The sequence below is a fragment of the Poecile atricapillus genome, chromosome 22 (assembly GCF_030490865.1).
Source record: "Poecile atricapillus isolate bPoeAtr1 chromosome 22, bPoeAtr1.hap1, whole genome shotgun sequence".
In the NCBI taxonomy this organism is placed as follows: domain Eukaryota; kingdom Metazoa; phylum Chordata; class Aves; order Passeriformes; family Paridae; genus Poecile; species Poecile atricapillus.
The window spans coordinates 5500852-5514987 of NC_081270.1; the positions used below are offsets into that span (position 1 = coordinate 5500852).

Here is a 14136-nt window from a genome sequence, read left to right on the forward strand (position 1 = left end):
GCTGAAGCCGGGGTAGCTGAAGCCGGGGCAGTGGGAGCCGGGGCAGTGGAAGCCGCGGTAGCTGAAGCCGGGGCAGTTGGAAATCGGGGCAGTGGAAGCCGCGGTAGCTGAAGCCGGGGCAGTGGAAGCCGGGGCAGTTGAAGCCGGGGTAGCTGAAGCCGGGGCAGCTGAAGCCGGGGTAGCTGAAGCCGGGGCAGCTGAAGCCGGGGCAGTGGAAGCCGGGGTAGCTGAAGCCGGGGCAGCTGAAGCCGGGGCAGTGGAAGCCGGGGTAGCTGAAGCCGGGGCAGTTGGAAATCACGGCAGTTGAGGCCGGGGGTCCCGGCGGTCCCGCGGGATCCAAGCGGGCCGCGCCTCCCGGCCAAGCCCCCTCAGGGGCGGGGAGCGCGGCTGTCGCAAAGCGCTGCAAAGCGCCGCCAATCGCGGCGGAGCTGCCGCAGGGCGCGGCGGCGATGGCGGCTTAGGGCCGGTGCGGGGCCGGGGCCGGGGCCGGGAAGGGCCGGGCCGGGGCTCCCCCGCCGCCGCCCATGTGGCTGCAGCAGCGGCTGAAGGGGCTGCCGGGGCTGCTGTCCAGCAGCTGGGCGCGGCGCCTGCTGCTGCTGCTGGTGCTGTTGCTCGTCGCTTACTGGTACCTGGGCGCGGCGCGGGCGCGGGGCGCGGGGCGCGGGGCCGAGCCCCGGGGACCCGCCGCCCTCTGCGTTCAGGCGGCCGCGGGCGCCTGGCGGGCGCAGACCCAGCGCGGCGATGCGCTGCCGCTGCCTGAGGAGGCGGCCGGGGCCGGCGGGGCCCCGGGGCTGGCGGTGGCGGGCAATGGGTTCCTGCTGCTGGACGTGTCCGCCGGGCGGCTCTGGGTGCGGCCCGCGGGGCCCGGCGGGGGCCCGGCGCTCGCCACCGAGTACCCGGCGCTGGTGCGGCTGAGGGCGCTGGGCGGGCGCGGCGAGGCGCGGGCGGCGCTGGCGGCGCTGCGGGACGGGGCCGTGAGGAGGGTGCGGTGTGTCCAGACCGGGCCCGGCTCCGGGGACTGCGTGACCCTGCGGGAGGAGGTGGTGGCTCACCGGAGCCGGCCGCACCTCTACCTGCAGCGCATCCGCATCGCCAACCCCACCGAGCGGCTGGCCGCCTTCGAGGCCTCGGCCCCCGCCGCCGCCTCCCCGCTGGGCGGGCGCTTCGCCACCAGCCTGGAGAAGGTGGAGGAGCGGCAGTTCCTGCTCTCCTCCGGCCGCCTGCTGCTGGCCGGCGGCCCCAAGGTGGTGCTGGTGGTGGTGGCTGCCAAGAAACTCGTGAGCCGCGTGCAGGTCGCGCCCAAGTCGCACTTTGACGAGACCGTGCTGTCTGTGGTGTACACCTCGGAGCCCATCGAGGCCTCCAGGCTGGAGGAGACCTTCAGCAAGCTGAGGGAGGCAGCCAAGAAAGAGATGCTGGAGGTGATGCAGATGGGGGTGGACGATCTTTTCCAGGAGCACCAGCAGACCTGGTCTGACTTGTTCATTTCAGGTAAGGAAAGTGATTTTCAGTTTCCATGGGGTTGCTTTAGAGGGTGGCTGAAAGCTCAGTGTGCTGGTTGCTGTGAGGTCTCCGGAGGCTCTGGTCTTCCTGACGGGTTTTGGGACAGTAAAACAGTGTTCCTGATTTGGAACCCAGCCTGTCTTACAAAGTGTGGAGTACCCCTGACTATGTATAGGAAGCAATAGAAGAACATTTATAATCATTATTCTGTGTGTGCTGCTTTTTGTAGCTTCAGGAACTTTACTGACTTGCCCTGCATGTCAGTTGGAAATAAAGTTGACCTTTAGTGATAGCATAAAAGACAGATTCTGCATGGAAGCTAAGGGCTGTTCTACAAAGATGCTTTTTCTTAAGATTTTAATGTCTTACATAAAAGAGTAGCAGACTAAATAATGTAGAACTCACAACTTTATAAAAAGATTGTGATCTTTTGACAGATCATTCTTGCAGAGTCATGATGGCAGGCCTGTAAAGCATCTGTATATTAAATTAGCTTTGTCATTAGTGGGTGCTTGGCTTTCAAACTCCCAAGTAGCAGAGAGAGTATCTTCTTAGACAAACACAAGGAAACATTTCACTTTGGTGTTTTATGGACAAAAGCTTCTTAGATGTTATAAAGAACACCTGCATATTGAACATTTGTTTGCTCTTCTTTCCCTCCTAGTTAATTTCTGTCTATTGGCTGTTTTCTTTTGCTGCAGGGATTGAAATGAGAAAGATCACAGATGCACATACCCCATCCAGTGAGACTGTCAACATGACCCTCTACTACGTGCTGTCAACTGTGCCAGCCCCCCTGCTAGACCCACTCATTGGGGGTGAGGACAGGGAGAAGATTGAAGCCAGCCTGAACTACGCTGACCACTGCTTCAGCGGCCACGCCACCATGCACGCCGAGAACCTGTGGCCACCAAGGCTGACCAGTGTCACCCAGATCCTGCAGCTCTCAGACCTGTGGAAGCTGACACTCCAGAAACGGGGATGCAAGGGTCTTGTGACAGCTGGAGTGCATGGGCTGATGCAGGGAATGGTGCTTAGTTTTGGGGGTCTGCAGTTCACAGAAAACCATCTTCAGTTTCAGGCTGACCCTGATGTACTTCATAACAGCTATTCCTTACGTGGGATCCATTACAATAAGGACTTGATCAATTTAGCTGTTCTCCTGGATGCTGAAGGAAAGCCCTTCCTGCATGTGTCTGTGAAGTTCCAGGACAAGCCTGTCAGACTGTACGCGTGTGAGGCAGGCTGTATGAACGAGCCCGTGGAGCTGACCTCGGAGGCACGCGGTCACACCTTCCCTGTCATGGTGACTCAGCCCATCACACCACTGCTTTATATATCCACAGATTTGGTTCACTTGCAGGACCTAAGACACACACTCCACCTAAAAGCTATTCTGGCTCATGAGGAACACATGGCCAAGCAATACCCGGGCTTACCCTTCCTGTTCTGGTTCAGTGTGGCCTCCTTAATTACTTTGTTTCACTTGTTTCTGTTCAAACTCATCTACAACGAATATTGTGGGCCAGGAGCCAAGCCACTCTTCAGGAGTAAGGTATAAGGCTGCTGCTTTTGGCTGCTGTCCCCTGAGTGTTGTCAGCCTGATGTTGTGTCAGCTGTGCCTGGGCAGACTCTGTCTTGGACTGTGATGATTTTCAGTCTCTCTTGAAAGAAGCAATCTCTAACCTTGCAAGAAGGAGGATTAGGGCAGGGATTGGAGCAGTAGGGTTCACAATCGTTAGAAAAGATAAACTCATTGTCTGTCCTTAGACATTTGTGAGGCTGCAGGTGGAGGCAAACACAGCTTTCTGTCCTTTTTCCACACATCAGCGTAGGACTTTGCTTGTTTCTAGGCCCGCAGTTGCAGTTGTCATGAGATGATGCTTCTTATCCAGTACCAGCAAGCATGTGAGAGAGCTGCTGTACTTGTCTGTACTGCTGTGTGGAGGTCTGCACACCTGCCTGCCTGCTCTGAGTGTCACACAGGAACACCAAAGGCAGGCTGGTGCTCTGAGGTGAAGGTGCTGATCTGCTGGGACTCGTGGTACATGTTCATATTATAGACACTGTCCAGTCCTCCATCAAATCACACCGCCATCATTTTGGGAAGATGCTGAATTGCTGTTTCTCCCAGTCAGACAAAAAACAAAGCTGTGTTAAGGAAAGTACTGAGTGCTTTTTACTGTGAGTTGAAAGTTCTGGCTCCAAGCTCTTATGCATCTTACCTGGGTGTGAAGAATTCCCAAGTAGTTTTGAGTTTCTTTGGAAAACTTATTTGCTGTAAAAACTTAGCACAGAATAGACAGTAGATGGTGAGTTCTACTCTTAGTACTGGGACTTTCTGACTGTGTGTTGATATGGAGTGGAAATGCAGGACCAGACTGGATTTGCTGTGTGAGTTAGTTGTGCTGTTCAGAGGCTTCCCTCCTGAGGGCTGAACAGAGTTAAATGTAGGTTTTGTTTTTAAAAAAAAGGAGATGATAGTTAAACAGAGCTGTCAGAGGAAAAGTTCTAGCTATAGATTGTACTGTTATTCCAAATTATAAAATCAAATCTTGGATAGCTAAGGCTGAACAGGAGGTATTAAACTTGACAGCTGGTGTGTATGGGGTATTAAAAGTGAGTTGGAAATTTCCCTGTCATCTCACTGGTTTTGTCATTTTGAGCACTGGAGATCAAACCTGATCCCAAGCAGGTCTGAATACCTGTGATCCAATAAAAGTGGGAGTTGCTTGTAGCCAAAGTAACCTAGGAAGAGGTAGGATAGAAATGTGTATCTGACAACTGTAGTTAAAGCCTCTGACCAGGATCAGAATCTCAGTGCAAAAGGAGGGAGGGGTTAGGAGGTGATGTCAGTTTTTGTGTAACAGCTGTGCCCTGACACACACCTGAAATGTGTCCTGGGAATTATGTAATTATGTCCTTTCACTGTTGTCTATCCAGTTGCCTTTGTCATCTCCAAGACTTGCCTTCTGCCTTTTACCAAGTGACTTGTTAACCATTGCTGCAGGTGACTGTCCCCGACTCTGCCCGCTGAAGTGCCCAGAGCCACAGGGCTGACCTGACACCTCATCCTCCTGGGCACTGCAGGGCAAACAGCTCTGCTCCTCCTCTTTGTTGGACCTACTTCAGATGAAGGTGATGCAGAACTTGATTCCAGAAATGGGGAAGAAGTGGAAGCCAGCTGAAGCTCAGAATCTGTAGCAGTAAGCAAGATAGATGGTCTTGAAATAACCTGTTCCATTAACTGAATGGGAACATCCCCACGTCCGAGTGAGCTTAGTCCTGCTTTCAGCCCCCACTTGCACAAGACACCTGGCAATTTTGCAGCTGAGAACAAGGACCATTTGAAAGCAACAATCCTTTTGTGCCTTGCTATGACAGGAGTCTGAGACTTGGAAGGTGATTCAACAGTTTATCCCAGAAGCTTGTGTAACAGACGTTTCCTTTCCCTGTAAGCTGTTCACTTCCCTAGGAGTAATCCATTTGGTGAAAATACTTGAAGATGTACTAAGTCCTTTGATATTTTGATCTGGTTCTTTTTTTTTAATTCTACAGAAAAATAAAGGATGATGATTCCCTTCTGAGAGTTAACTAGAAAACTTCAGTGTAACTTCCTTTCTGGTATACAGTTTTTAATTTATTGCTTGGGGGGGAGGGGGAGTATGTTAATTTTTCCTCCACTTCAGTAACAGTCAATTGAACTGTAAATATCTAAGTTCTCATAACAGGTTTTTCAGCCTTTATGACTGTAGAGTGCAAAATCAATTTAATGAAATTGTTTTCTGGATATACACTTGGAAATGCTGATCTACAGGTTTCCTGTTCTAAGCCTATTGAGACTTTGTGCATTGATTTGTTTTGGCTATGGGGAAGACATCCCACTTTCTAGTGACTTACAGGTTGTTTGGTTTTAAAATACCAAAGCTGTTGTTTCTAAATAAATATCTTTCAGTCTAATCTGATTGCTGGAGTGTGGTTGGGTTTTTTGTTGGTTTTGTCTCTGTTCTCTCCTGCCTTTGCTCCCCACCCAGTTTAGGTAAGCAGAGCCTTATTGTACATCTGTGGCCAGTACTGACTGCAAATACAGTGTGGAAAATAATATATAAATGAATATAAGGCAGCTATAAGACAATTTGGAAGGCACAAGAAGTGACAAAACCACACAGGGTAAAGCTCATCTCCATTTCCTTATGAGTATATATAGCTCAACATAACCTTGTTCTATCTTGAGGAATGCAGGTCAAACTTTACTTTGAAGAGCACAGAAATGATCCCAGGGAACCATCAAGCAGCAGATTTAACATCCATCCAGCAAGTAATAAATTTGGCACAGTTTGTGGTCCCAAGGAAAAACTGGGTCAGGATTTAAATTCAAATTTTCAAAGGGGTCTGGTTTCAGATGAAAAACATCCCTCAGGAAAGCAGATTTCAAGTGTCTGTGGCTTTTCTGCAGACAATTCCATTTACTAATTTGTATAGCAGAGTTACTGCCCTTCAAGGGAATAAAACCAGGGAAGCAACAGAATCCATCATAAGTTGTATACAGGTAAATTGTGTATTGAAGGAGATATTTACTATTCTGCTTTAACAGAACACTCCAGAAGCTCCTTCTCTTTCTGACTGAAGTTCCACGAGCTGCTCATGAAGCTCATGAAGCTCATGAACATCTGGCATGAAGATGATAAGAACTTCCAGGGGCTGTTTCCAAGCCACCATGGTATCACAGCTGGAAGCTGAGGCATTTGATGTTCCCTGGCAGAATTGCCAGCAGCATGACACCCATGGAGCCCAAGGAAGACTGGAAAAGATGGATAAGCTGCCATCACATAAAGCATGAACAGAACAAAAAACAAAACAGCTTTCAGAGTGTTTTATAGTAAATATATTTGGATTCCTGTGAGCATTTCCTCCATAACAAAAGAACTGTTTCAGAATTCCTCCATGAGGAAGGGGAAAAGGAAAGGTTTCTCTATTTACAGTATGCAAGAGAGCAGAAGGTTGTGAAATGCGGAAGTGCTTAAAGAACTAAACAAAATTCCAGGTTTACAAGCACACAACAAATGAAGAAAGTTAAAATAGTAACTGACTATCCAAAATTTATACTTTTAGTTGGAATTCAGTGAAAATGATAGTGACATTGAAGTTAAACTGAGCAGCATAACATGTTTAGCTTGTAAATTCAGACACAAAGAAAAGAGGCAACAAATTAATGGAAAAAAATTTAGAATCTCAATTCTGCACTGTTAATCCTGGTTTCTGCTTTTGTCACATAATAAATACAAGATGCCAGAACAGGGTTTGGTTGATCCAATTTGCAATTCAAAATGCAGCTTTCTCAAGTGCTATTGTCTGGGTAGGAAAATACATTCTTGAGAAGCAGACAAAACAGCAAAGCATTCTATATTTCTGCTTTCCACATGTGTGCTCCAGGCATCTTTCATTCAAAACAGTACCTACTGCTGAATGGAAGCTCTGGAAATCAGGGATTTTGCTGCTTGTTAATCCTGACATTAAACATTAGATTTATTTCAGCATGTTTGAACCTCTTGTTTGGTGTCTCTGTACAACACAAGCTCTGGTTCCAAAACTGGTATTATGATATTTGTTTCCATTCTAGTAAGTTTGTTCCCTATGGGGAACATATTTAATGTCCTGGCTTATGGGATAGAGATGTTTGGTTTTTAAATAACCAGCAACAATGGTTGGTGGATAGAAAGGTAACAAAGGATGGAAAATTCCTGTAGTAGAAGATAAGAAAAAAAAAAAAGAGACAGGGGTAAGCACTGATATCACTGATATCTAGTCACTGATCTCAAATGTCAGTTAATGAATTAGGACACTTCCTTTTTGGCAGCATCCCTGGAGGGGTGTAAATGCCTCCTCTTGCCTGCTTTGTCCTGTGAGTGCTTTGTTCTTTTCAATAACAAGCTCACAGTGTGTTACAGCCCAGGTCAGCGCTGCTCTGGGGTGTGCACGGTCTCGTTTGCAGTGCTGCAGGAACCCTCTTCTCTTCCAGGGCTGTGCTGCTGGTCTAACAAAGGGAAATAGGAAAGGAGCAGAGGCTGACTCACCACAACATACCAGGATTTCTGCTTCATCATGGACAGCTGGTTCTTTGTACGCCTTGAAGTACATTCCACTTCAAAGGGATTACAGGCTGGTTTATTGAAGAAGTCTGGCATGCTGAAATGCAACTTGATCTGGGAATGAAGATACAGGTTTTCAGCCAGTGCAATGTGGTAGATGCCATTCAGTTACACACAAAATAAAACAAAACAAAAGCAGATCTCAGGCCAAAATAAAATCCCAAGCAGTTGTAGAATTGTACAATAATTAAGGTAGGAAGGGAACCTCTGGAGATCAGCTAGTCCAACCCCACCAACACATCTGAATCTATCACTGAATATATCAGACATTGCTGACAGGCCACCAAGTGTTAGAATAATTAATTTAACATTTTCCCTCTGTGAACACCTTTGTGATGAACTTTCAAGGCAATGGAAATGCAAACAGCTGCTACAGATAATAAGCTATTAATTTGGAATTCCTTTTAACCAAGTTGTTTATACAGCCTGGACCCAAGGCTATACAAACGCCTAAATGGGGATATTTTAGCAACTTATGTATATAAAGAATTATCCCACAGTGACACAAGTTTTCCATTGGTATTGGAATAGCTCTGCATTATAAATCATATGTTCCAGAGATAAAGGACACACTATAAAACGGTGTGGAGTTGAGCCTGCAGCACCCAGAAACTGGCACCATGCTTGGACTCCTCTTTGCTGTGTTGACCCTGGCACCTGCAGGTATGTGTCCAACTTCTGCTTCAGTTTTTTGGTTTTTTTTAAAGTGAATTAAAATCTAAAAACAACATTCTTTTATTAGACAAATTGGACATTCTGCATCAAAGCAGAAAAAAATACAGCATAGGATGTTCATTACAAGGCTGTCTCAAAAGAGTAACTGAGTGCTGTGCTATTCCATGTCTTAGAGCTGTTTCTTTTAAATCTACTTTCAAAACATCCTATTTGTATGTCCTCTAGCCTTTGGCTGTGGGGTTCCTGCCTACCCACCTCTTGTGTCCAGAGTTGTTGGAGGGGAAGATGCAAGACCATACAGCTGGCCCTGGCAGGTTGGTCATTCTGTGCTTTCCCTGAACAGCTGGGGCTGTGCTACCTCTGCACAGCACAACTCAACAAAACCACGGCTTAAATTCCATCTGATGCATCTTGCCTGACATGTCTGAGGTTTTGACTCTTCTGATCAATCCTAAAATTTCCAGGTTTTTTAAGAAAGTTCTCAATGTGCTGCGTTTTGCTGGTAATGCAGGCTCTCGTTTTAAGTCGACTTGGGCTATTTAAGCAAGATACATTTTAAAAATCAAGTTTTGGATGATAGGGGAGGAGGGAAAGCTTTTCTGTGGCCAGGAGTTGGAAGCTCCAAAGCCTTCCACCATCACCAAGTTGTGTTCTGGGTTCAGGAACGAAGAACACTGATGAAAAGTGAGTAAGCAAAAGCCTGAGCTTTGCTTGGTTCCTTGATTCCAGGCCTCCCTTCAATACCGTCTCGATGGCAAGTGGTATCACACCTGTGGGGGAACCCTCATTGCCACCAACTGGGTAATGACAGCTGCCCACTGCATCAGGTAAGGAGGAGAAATCTGACCCAGGAAGCAGCACATGAGCAGAAAGAGGTGAATGAAATCTGTATCAATGCCAGTTCTCCCTTCCCCAGTTGAAAGCTCTGAGTTTCACATCCTAACTTTTGATAAAAAGCCAGGAGAATGACACCTCTTTATTTTCTCAATGTAAAAGGGGGAAAAAAACCCCAGTTACCTGAATTATATGTTTTTCATTTTCTATAAACAAGCTATGAACATCTTTCTGTTTTCAAGCTTCTATTAAAATTCAGCTGTGTTGCCTGTTTCTGTAATATACACGTCAGTGAGAACCACAAGTTAACTAATCAGTCCACTCACTGAAGAAATAATCACAAATATTTTGAGTAAACCAATCTTTTTCAGTAAAATCCTCATATTATGTGGCAATGCAACAAAAAAATTATCAGGTACAGTGATGCCATTTCATCATGAGAACTGTTTCCACAAATACAACCCCATTTTCCTTTGCAGCAAATGATTAGAGTAACATTAAGTTGTAGCAAATATCATAATATGAAACATGAAGGATTGGTGTGTTATTATTATAAATCCTACATATTACATCTATCACAGATTAGTGAATCTCTCAGGAGCCTGATGTGGATGCCTGAGCAGCAGCTGAGTAATTGAGTGTTCATCCTTTTCTTGCCCAGTTCTTCCATGACATACCGAGTTTTTCTTGGAAAATACAACCTAGCAGTTGAGGAAAAAGGATCAATTGCACTTTCTCCAGAAAAGATCATTGTTCATGAGCACTGGAATCCAGAGGATGTTGCAAATGGGTAAGCTCATGCCAGGTATTTTTTCAGTTTTAGGTGGAGGGTAAAAATCAAACTGCCTGAATCCCACCCACCTGGAGTTATGGCAATTAAATTCATGTTTAGAGCCTCCTGTTACAGTGTCCAGTTCATACCTTCCAATTAACAATTAACAGTATCAATTTCTTATTGATTAATAATGTCTCCAGAAGCCATTTTTCATGTTCATGCTTGGGTCAGAAGCTTTTCCATGCCGTGATCTCTTTTGTACAGTGAAAAGGAATGAAGCATTTTATACAGCACTCTTTGAAGCCCTCCTACCAGCAGCACAGACACAGAATTACTGATTATTAATATCCATGTGGCTGAAGGACCCCTGTATCCTGCTGCAGGCTGAGGACAGTAACAAAGAAATCCCCTCAGTTCCAGTCCTTGGAGTGAATCCTAACATATGCTTGGTTTTGGTGGGGAAAAAAAACCATAAAAGACAATTTTTAACCATCAGGAAAACAGGCAGCTCTGCAGGGAATAGCCCTCCAGTCCATGAATTTCCTCATGGCTTTGGGGTGCAGGAATCTTTGCTGCTTTTGCTCCCTTGCTTCTCTTTTGAACAGGCCAAATGCTGTGTTGTTGGGAAGGTAGAATTAGAAAGAAATTATAAATATGACTCCTTAGCCAGAAAGGCTAAGGAAGAAATACAAATGAAAGCAGGATTTGAATAATTCAAATAAACCAGTCTGGTGTGCCAGAACACATTCTGTCCCCCAATAAAACCAAGCTGAGACCCCTCTCCCCAGCCTTATAAGGAAAGGTCTGAAGGACCCTGAGATAACTAAAAATATGCAAAAATAGCGATTTCTATAGGTCACACACAAATGTTACTGTATTGGTATACTTAGAAAGATTGGTTAGTAAAGGAATAGAATATTCAAATGTATAGATTATATAAGTAATTGTAAAAGAGAGTTCTCTCTTGGTCTCTCTTGCTACTCTCTTGCTACTCTCTCTTAGTCCTCTTGCCTCTTGCTGCTCTTTTTCCCTGGTTCTCTCACTTCTGTTCTGTCACTCTCTTTCTTAGCAATCTTAAATCTTGAGCTCATGTATTCATATTTTACCCCTTTTGTATTGTTCTCTCCGAGCCTGCTTTGAGCTCTATCTGCTGGCTCATAGCAGGCTCTCTTTCTCTCCCACACCCTGAAATAAACTTCTAACACCTCACTCAATTATAGAGGTCTCTGCCATGTCTCAGACCATCCCCAGAAAGTGTCTCCTACACTGTGTAATTGTTGAGTACTCAGGTTACTGTGTCCTAATCCATCCTTCAAACCTCCTGACCTTCCCTTTCTCTCCCCAACCTGTGCATGTTACCACAGGTACGACATTGCTCTGATCAAACTCTCTGAGCACGTCACCTTAAGTGATCAGATTGAGCTGGCCTGCCTTCCCCCTGCCCAGAGCATCCTGCCCTCCAACACTGCCTGCTACGTCACTGGCTGGGGGAGACTGCAAAGTGAGTACTTGTGTATCTGCAAAATCATACAGTTAAAGAAAAAAAACCTTTCAGAAGTTCCTTCTCCTCTGAGACTGACAGCAAAAACTATTGATGGTGCTCCAGATCCCCTCAAAACTCACTGGAGTGAGGTGGTTTGTTTTATTTGGCCCCACTTCACTCACACTTTGTGATTTTTCCCTTTCAAGATTATTTTAGTTGTAACAGAGGGGCTTTTATTGAGCTTTTAGGAGCTGTTATAATTCAAATGTTAATATTGTGCAGACTGGTGCATTTGTTAATCCCAACACACCTGCTGAATGTCTGAAGACACATAAGGGAATAGAAATGAAGAAAATCTTAGAGAGTTGAGCAGAAGTGTTAGCTTGGCTCAGGAGGCAATTCCTTGATGGACAAGTAAATTGTAAACTCCTGAAAAAAAGAATAGCCCTTTATTTCTCTAACAATGAGACATTTTTTTAATGGAATGCAAGTTTTTAGTAAGTTCATGTGTACATGAAAGAATGGAACTTGTTGGAGTCTGAGACACAGAGTGTGAGCCCTTGTCTCTGATCCCTGGCTCTGAGATCCAGGAGAACACTCAATTTCATACAACATGAAATTTATGGGCATGTTTTCATGGTGATACATGAAAACAACTGTTAAAGTTAGATAGAAAAGCTAAAAGTGTGAGTGTGTAAATTAGAGAGTTTTCTTAAGTCACTGAGTGAAAAAGTTAAAGTTTAGAGTTTAAAGTAGTTTAGAAAGTAGAAGACAAGATGGAGAATTTAAGGTGTTGTCCCTTTTCCTTCTTATTTCTTCTTCATGTTCCTCTTCTAGAGGTTTTTGGGCAGTAGTAGGTGATTGGATAGAAAATGCCACAGTGCAGCACACAGGTGTTGGGTCATTGGGTCATTAAGAAAAATAATTTATGTGTCTATTGTTAATTGGATAAGAATAAGTATAAAGATAAAAGAACTGCATAGTTCAGGGCTATTTTGTGCCATCAGAGCTGAAATGTGCCAGGTTGCAGTGAAATAAACTTGTGCAGAAAGTCTGGAAAGACCTGCCAAGTTTTGTGATAACATCCTAATAAACACAAGAAACAAGATCCTAATGAGCTTTGGAGTTTTCTTCTGACCCAGAGAACTGAGATAAGTGGGATTCCCTGTGAAGGAGTATCCTGAAGGAGCTCAGCTCAGAGAAGCTGAGAAATCCAGGAGTGAGGAGAAGTGCAGAAGAAGCACAGCAGAATCAAAGGAGAGAAAGAAACAAATTTTAAAAGTTATAGAACTAAGGGACATTCATAGCTGTAACAGCTTCTCCTTTAATATAGCCCCTTTGGAGTGTTTTACCTGGAGTGGTGGTACCCAGATCCCAGGAGAAATTTAGCAGAGCAGTTTTATTTTCCCTCCAGTGCCACCATGACTTTGTGTTTCTGTTTTCTCTCAGCAAATGGACCCCTGCCCGATGACCTGCAGCAGGGCCTTCTGCTGGTGGTGGATTATGCAACCTGCTCTGAACCTTCCTGGTGGGGAGACATAGTGAAACCCACCATGGTTTGTGCTGGTGGGGATGGAATCACCTCCAGTTGTAACGTGAGTCCACTCTCAGGGCTTGGGTTTGGACAAACTGATGGGAAGGAAAGGGTAAGAGCCCCACAGAGGAGCTGCTCACGCTGTGATTGTGTTCTCCTTCCTCCCAGGGGGATTCTGGGGGCCCCCTGAACTGCCAGGGGGCTGATGGCAGGTGGGAAGTGCACGGCATCGTCAGCTTTGGCTCTTCCCTTGGCTGCAACTACTTCCAGAAGCCCTCAGTGTTCACTCGTGTCTCTGCCTACAACAGCTGGATCGAGCAGGTGAGCTGCTGCAGGACAGACAGACAGACACTCCCTCTCTGCCATTCCTGCCACCTGCCCAGGGAGCTGTAGCACTCTTGATTCAGCCAAAAATGTCCTCCTCTGGAACAGATATCCAATTTTTTTTTTCACTTATTTAAATAAGTTTTGATAATGGCAATGCGTTCTCCCTTTATCTTAGTTTTTAATTGTAATCATAAAGATTTATTATGTATTTCAGAAGGGATTACTCAAATTTGCATTCATCCATACACTGATTGTTGCAATTGCATCCTAAAAGGTGGAACATGCAGCTCAACTCTGGAATGTCTTTTAAACATCTTTGAATTTAATATAAACTTTGACTGAGAAGCAAAAATCTTATTTCAGTTATTTAAATCCAGTGCTTAGACAAAACACATACTGTTCACAAATTCCTGCATCTCACAATCTGATCTTTCATTTGTTTTACTTTTTTGTAGGTTATGGCAACCAACTAATCCAATGAGAACTGGATGAGAGATGCCAAGAAGGAAAACAGTTTGAATAAAGCCACAATCGTGACACCTTTGACCACAAAGAACTGGGAAATAACCCTTTAACAACACAAGTATTAAACCAAACATTAGTGCAATAAACAGTATTTTTGGCAAGATGAAAACAAAACGTGTCTCTGTCACTTCTCCCTGACTGTTGGCAAGCCTGTGTTTGGGGAGAACTCTGGATGTTTTTCCCTGTCCCAGATGTGCAGGGGGTGTAATTTCTCTCTCCTTGCCTCCTTTGGGCTGAATTCCTCTGGGATCCTCCCTCCTGGGGAGTCCCACTTATCTCAGTCCTTATTATTCGAAGTAAACTCCTGAGCTCGTTAGAATCTTGTTTCTCG

The 14136-nt window shown here is 45.3% G+C and overlaps 2 protein-coding genes across 2 annotated transcripts; both read left to right on the forward strand.

Annotated features, from left to right (window-relative positions):
* Positions 1-402: 402 nt before the first annotated feature.
* On the forward strand, positions 403-5468 carry KIAA2013 (KIAA2013 ortholog). Its single transcript, XM_058855176.1, has 3 exons — positions 403-1491; positions 2205-3058; positions 4514-5468. Exons 1-3 carry the CDS (start codon positions 525-527, stop codon positions 4538-4540), a joined length of 1848 nt encoding a protein of 615 aa, XP_058711159.1. The 5' UTR covers positions 403-524; the 3' UTR covers positions 4541-5468.
* Positions 5469-8272: 2804 nt separating this feature from the next.
* Positions 8273-13851, forward strand: LOC131587394 (chymotrypsin-like elastase family member 2A). Its single transcript, XM_058855239.1, has 8 exons — positions 8273-8315; positions 8553-8641; positions 9057-9154; positions 9823-9951; positions 11301-11437; positions 12869-13014; positions 13122-13274; positions 13736-13851. The coding sequence occupies exons 1-8, from the start codon at positions 8273-8275 to the stop codon at positions 13751-13753; spliced, it is 813 nt and encodes a 270-aa protein (XP_058711222.1). The 3' UTR covers positions 13754-13851.
* The last annotated feature ends 285 nt before the right edge of the window (positions 13852-14136 follow it).

What these genes read in the sequence shown, in the direction of transcription:
- LOC131587394 (XM_058855239.1), top strand. Translation starts at nt 8,273, where the DNA reads ATGCTTGGACTCCTCTTTGCTGTGTTGACCCTGGCACCTGCAG. An exon ending in ACAGCTGCCCACTGCATCAG is followed by an intron (nt 9,155 to 9,822) that starts GTAAGGAGGAGA and finishes TTTCTTGCCCAG; the next exon opens with TTCTTCCATGACATACCGAG. An exon ending in GAATCACCTCCAGTTGTAAC is followed by an intron (nt 13,015 to 13,121) that starts GTGAGTCCACTC and finishes CCTTCCTCCCAG; the next exon opens with GGGGATTCTGGGGGCCCCCT.
- KIAA2013 (XM_058855176.1), top strand. Translation starts at nt 525, where the DNA reads ATGTGGCTGCAGCAGCGGCTGAAGGGGCTGCCGGGGCTGCTGTCCAGC. An exon ending in GTCTGACTTGTTCATTTCAG is followed by an intron (nt 1,492 to 2,204) that starts GTAAGGAAAGTG and finishes CTTTTGCTGCAG; the next exon opens with GGATTGAAATGAGAAAGATC. An exon ending in AGCCACTCTTCAGGAGTAAG is followed by an intron (nt 3,059 to 4,513) that starts GTATAAGGCTGC and finishes CCATTGCTGCAG; the next exon opens with GTGACTGTCCCCGACTCTGC.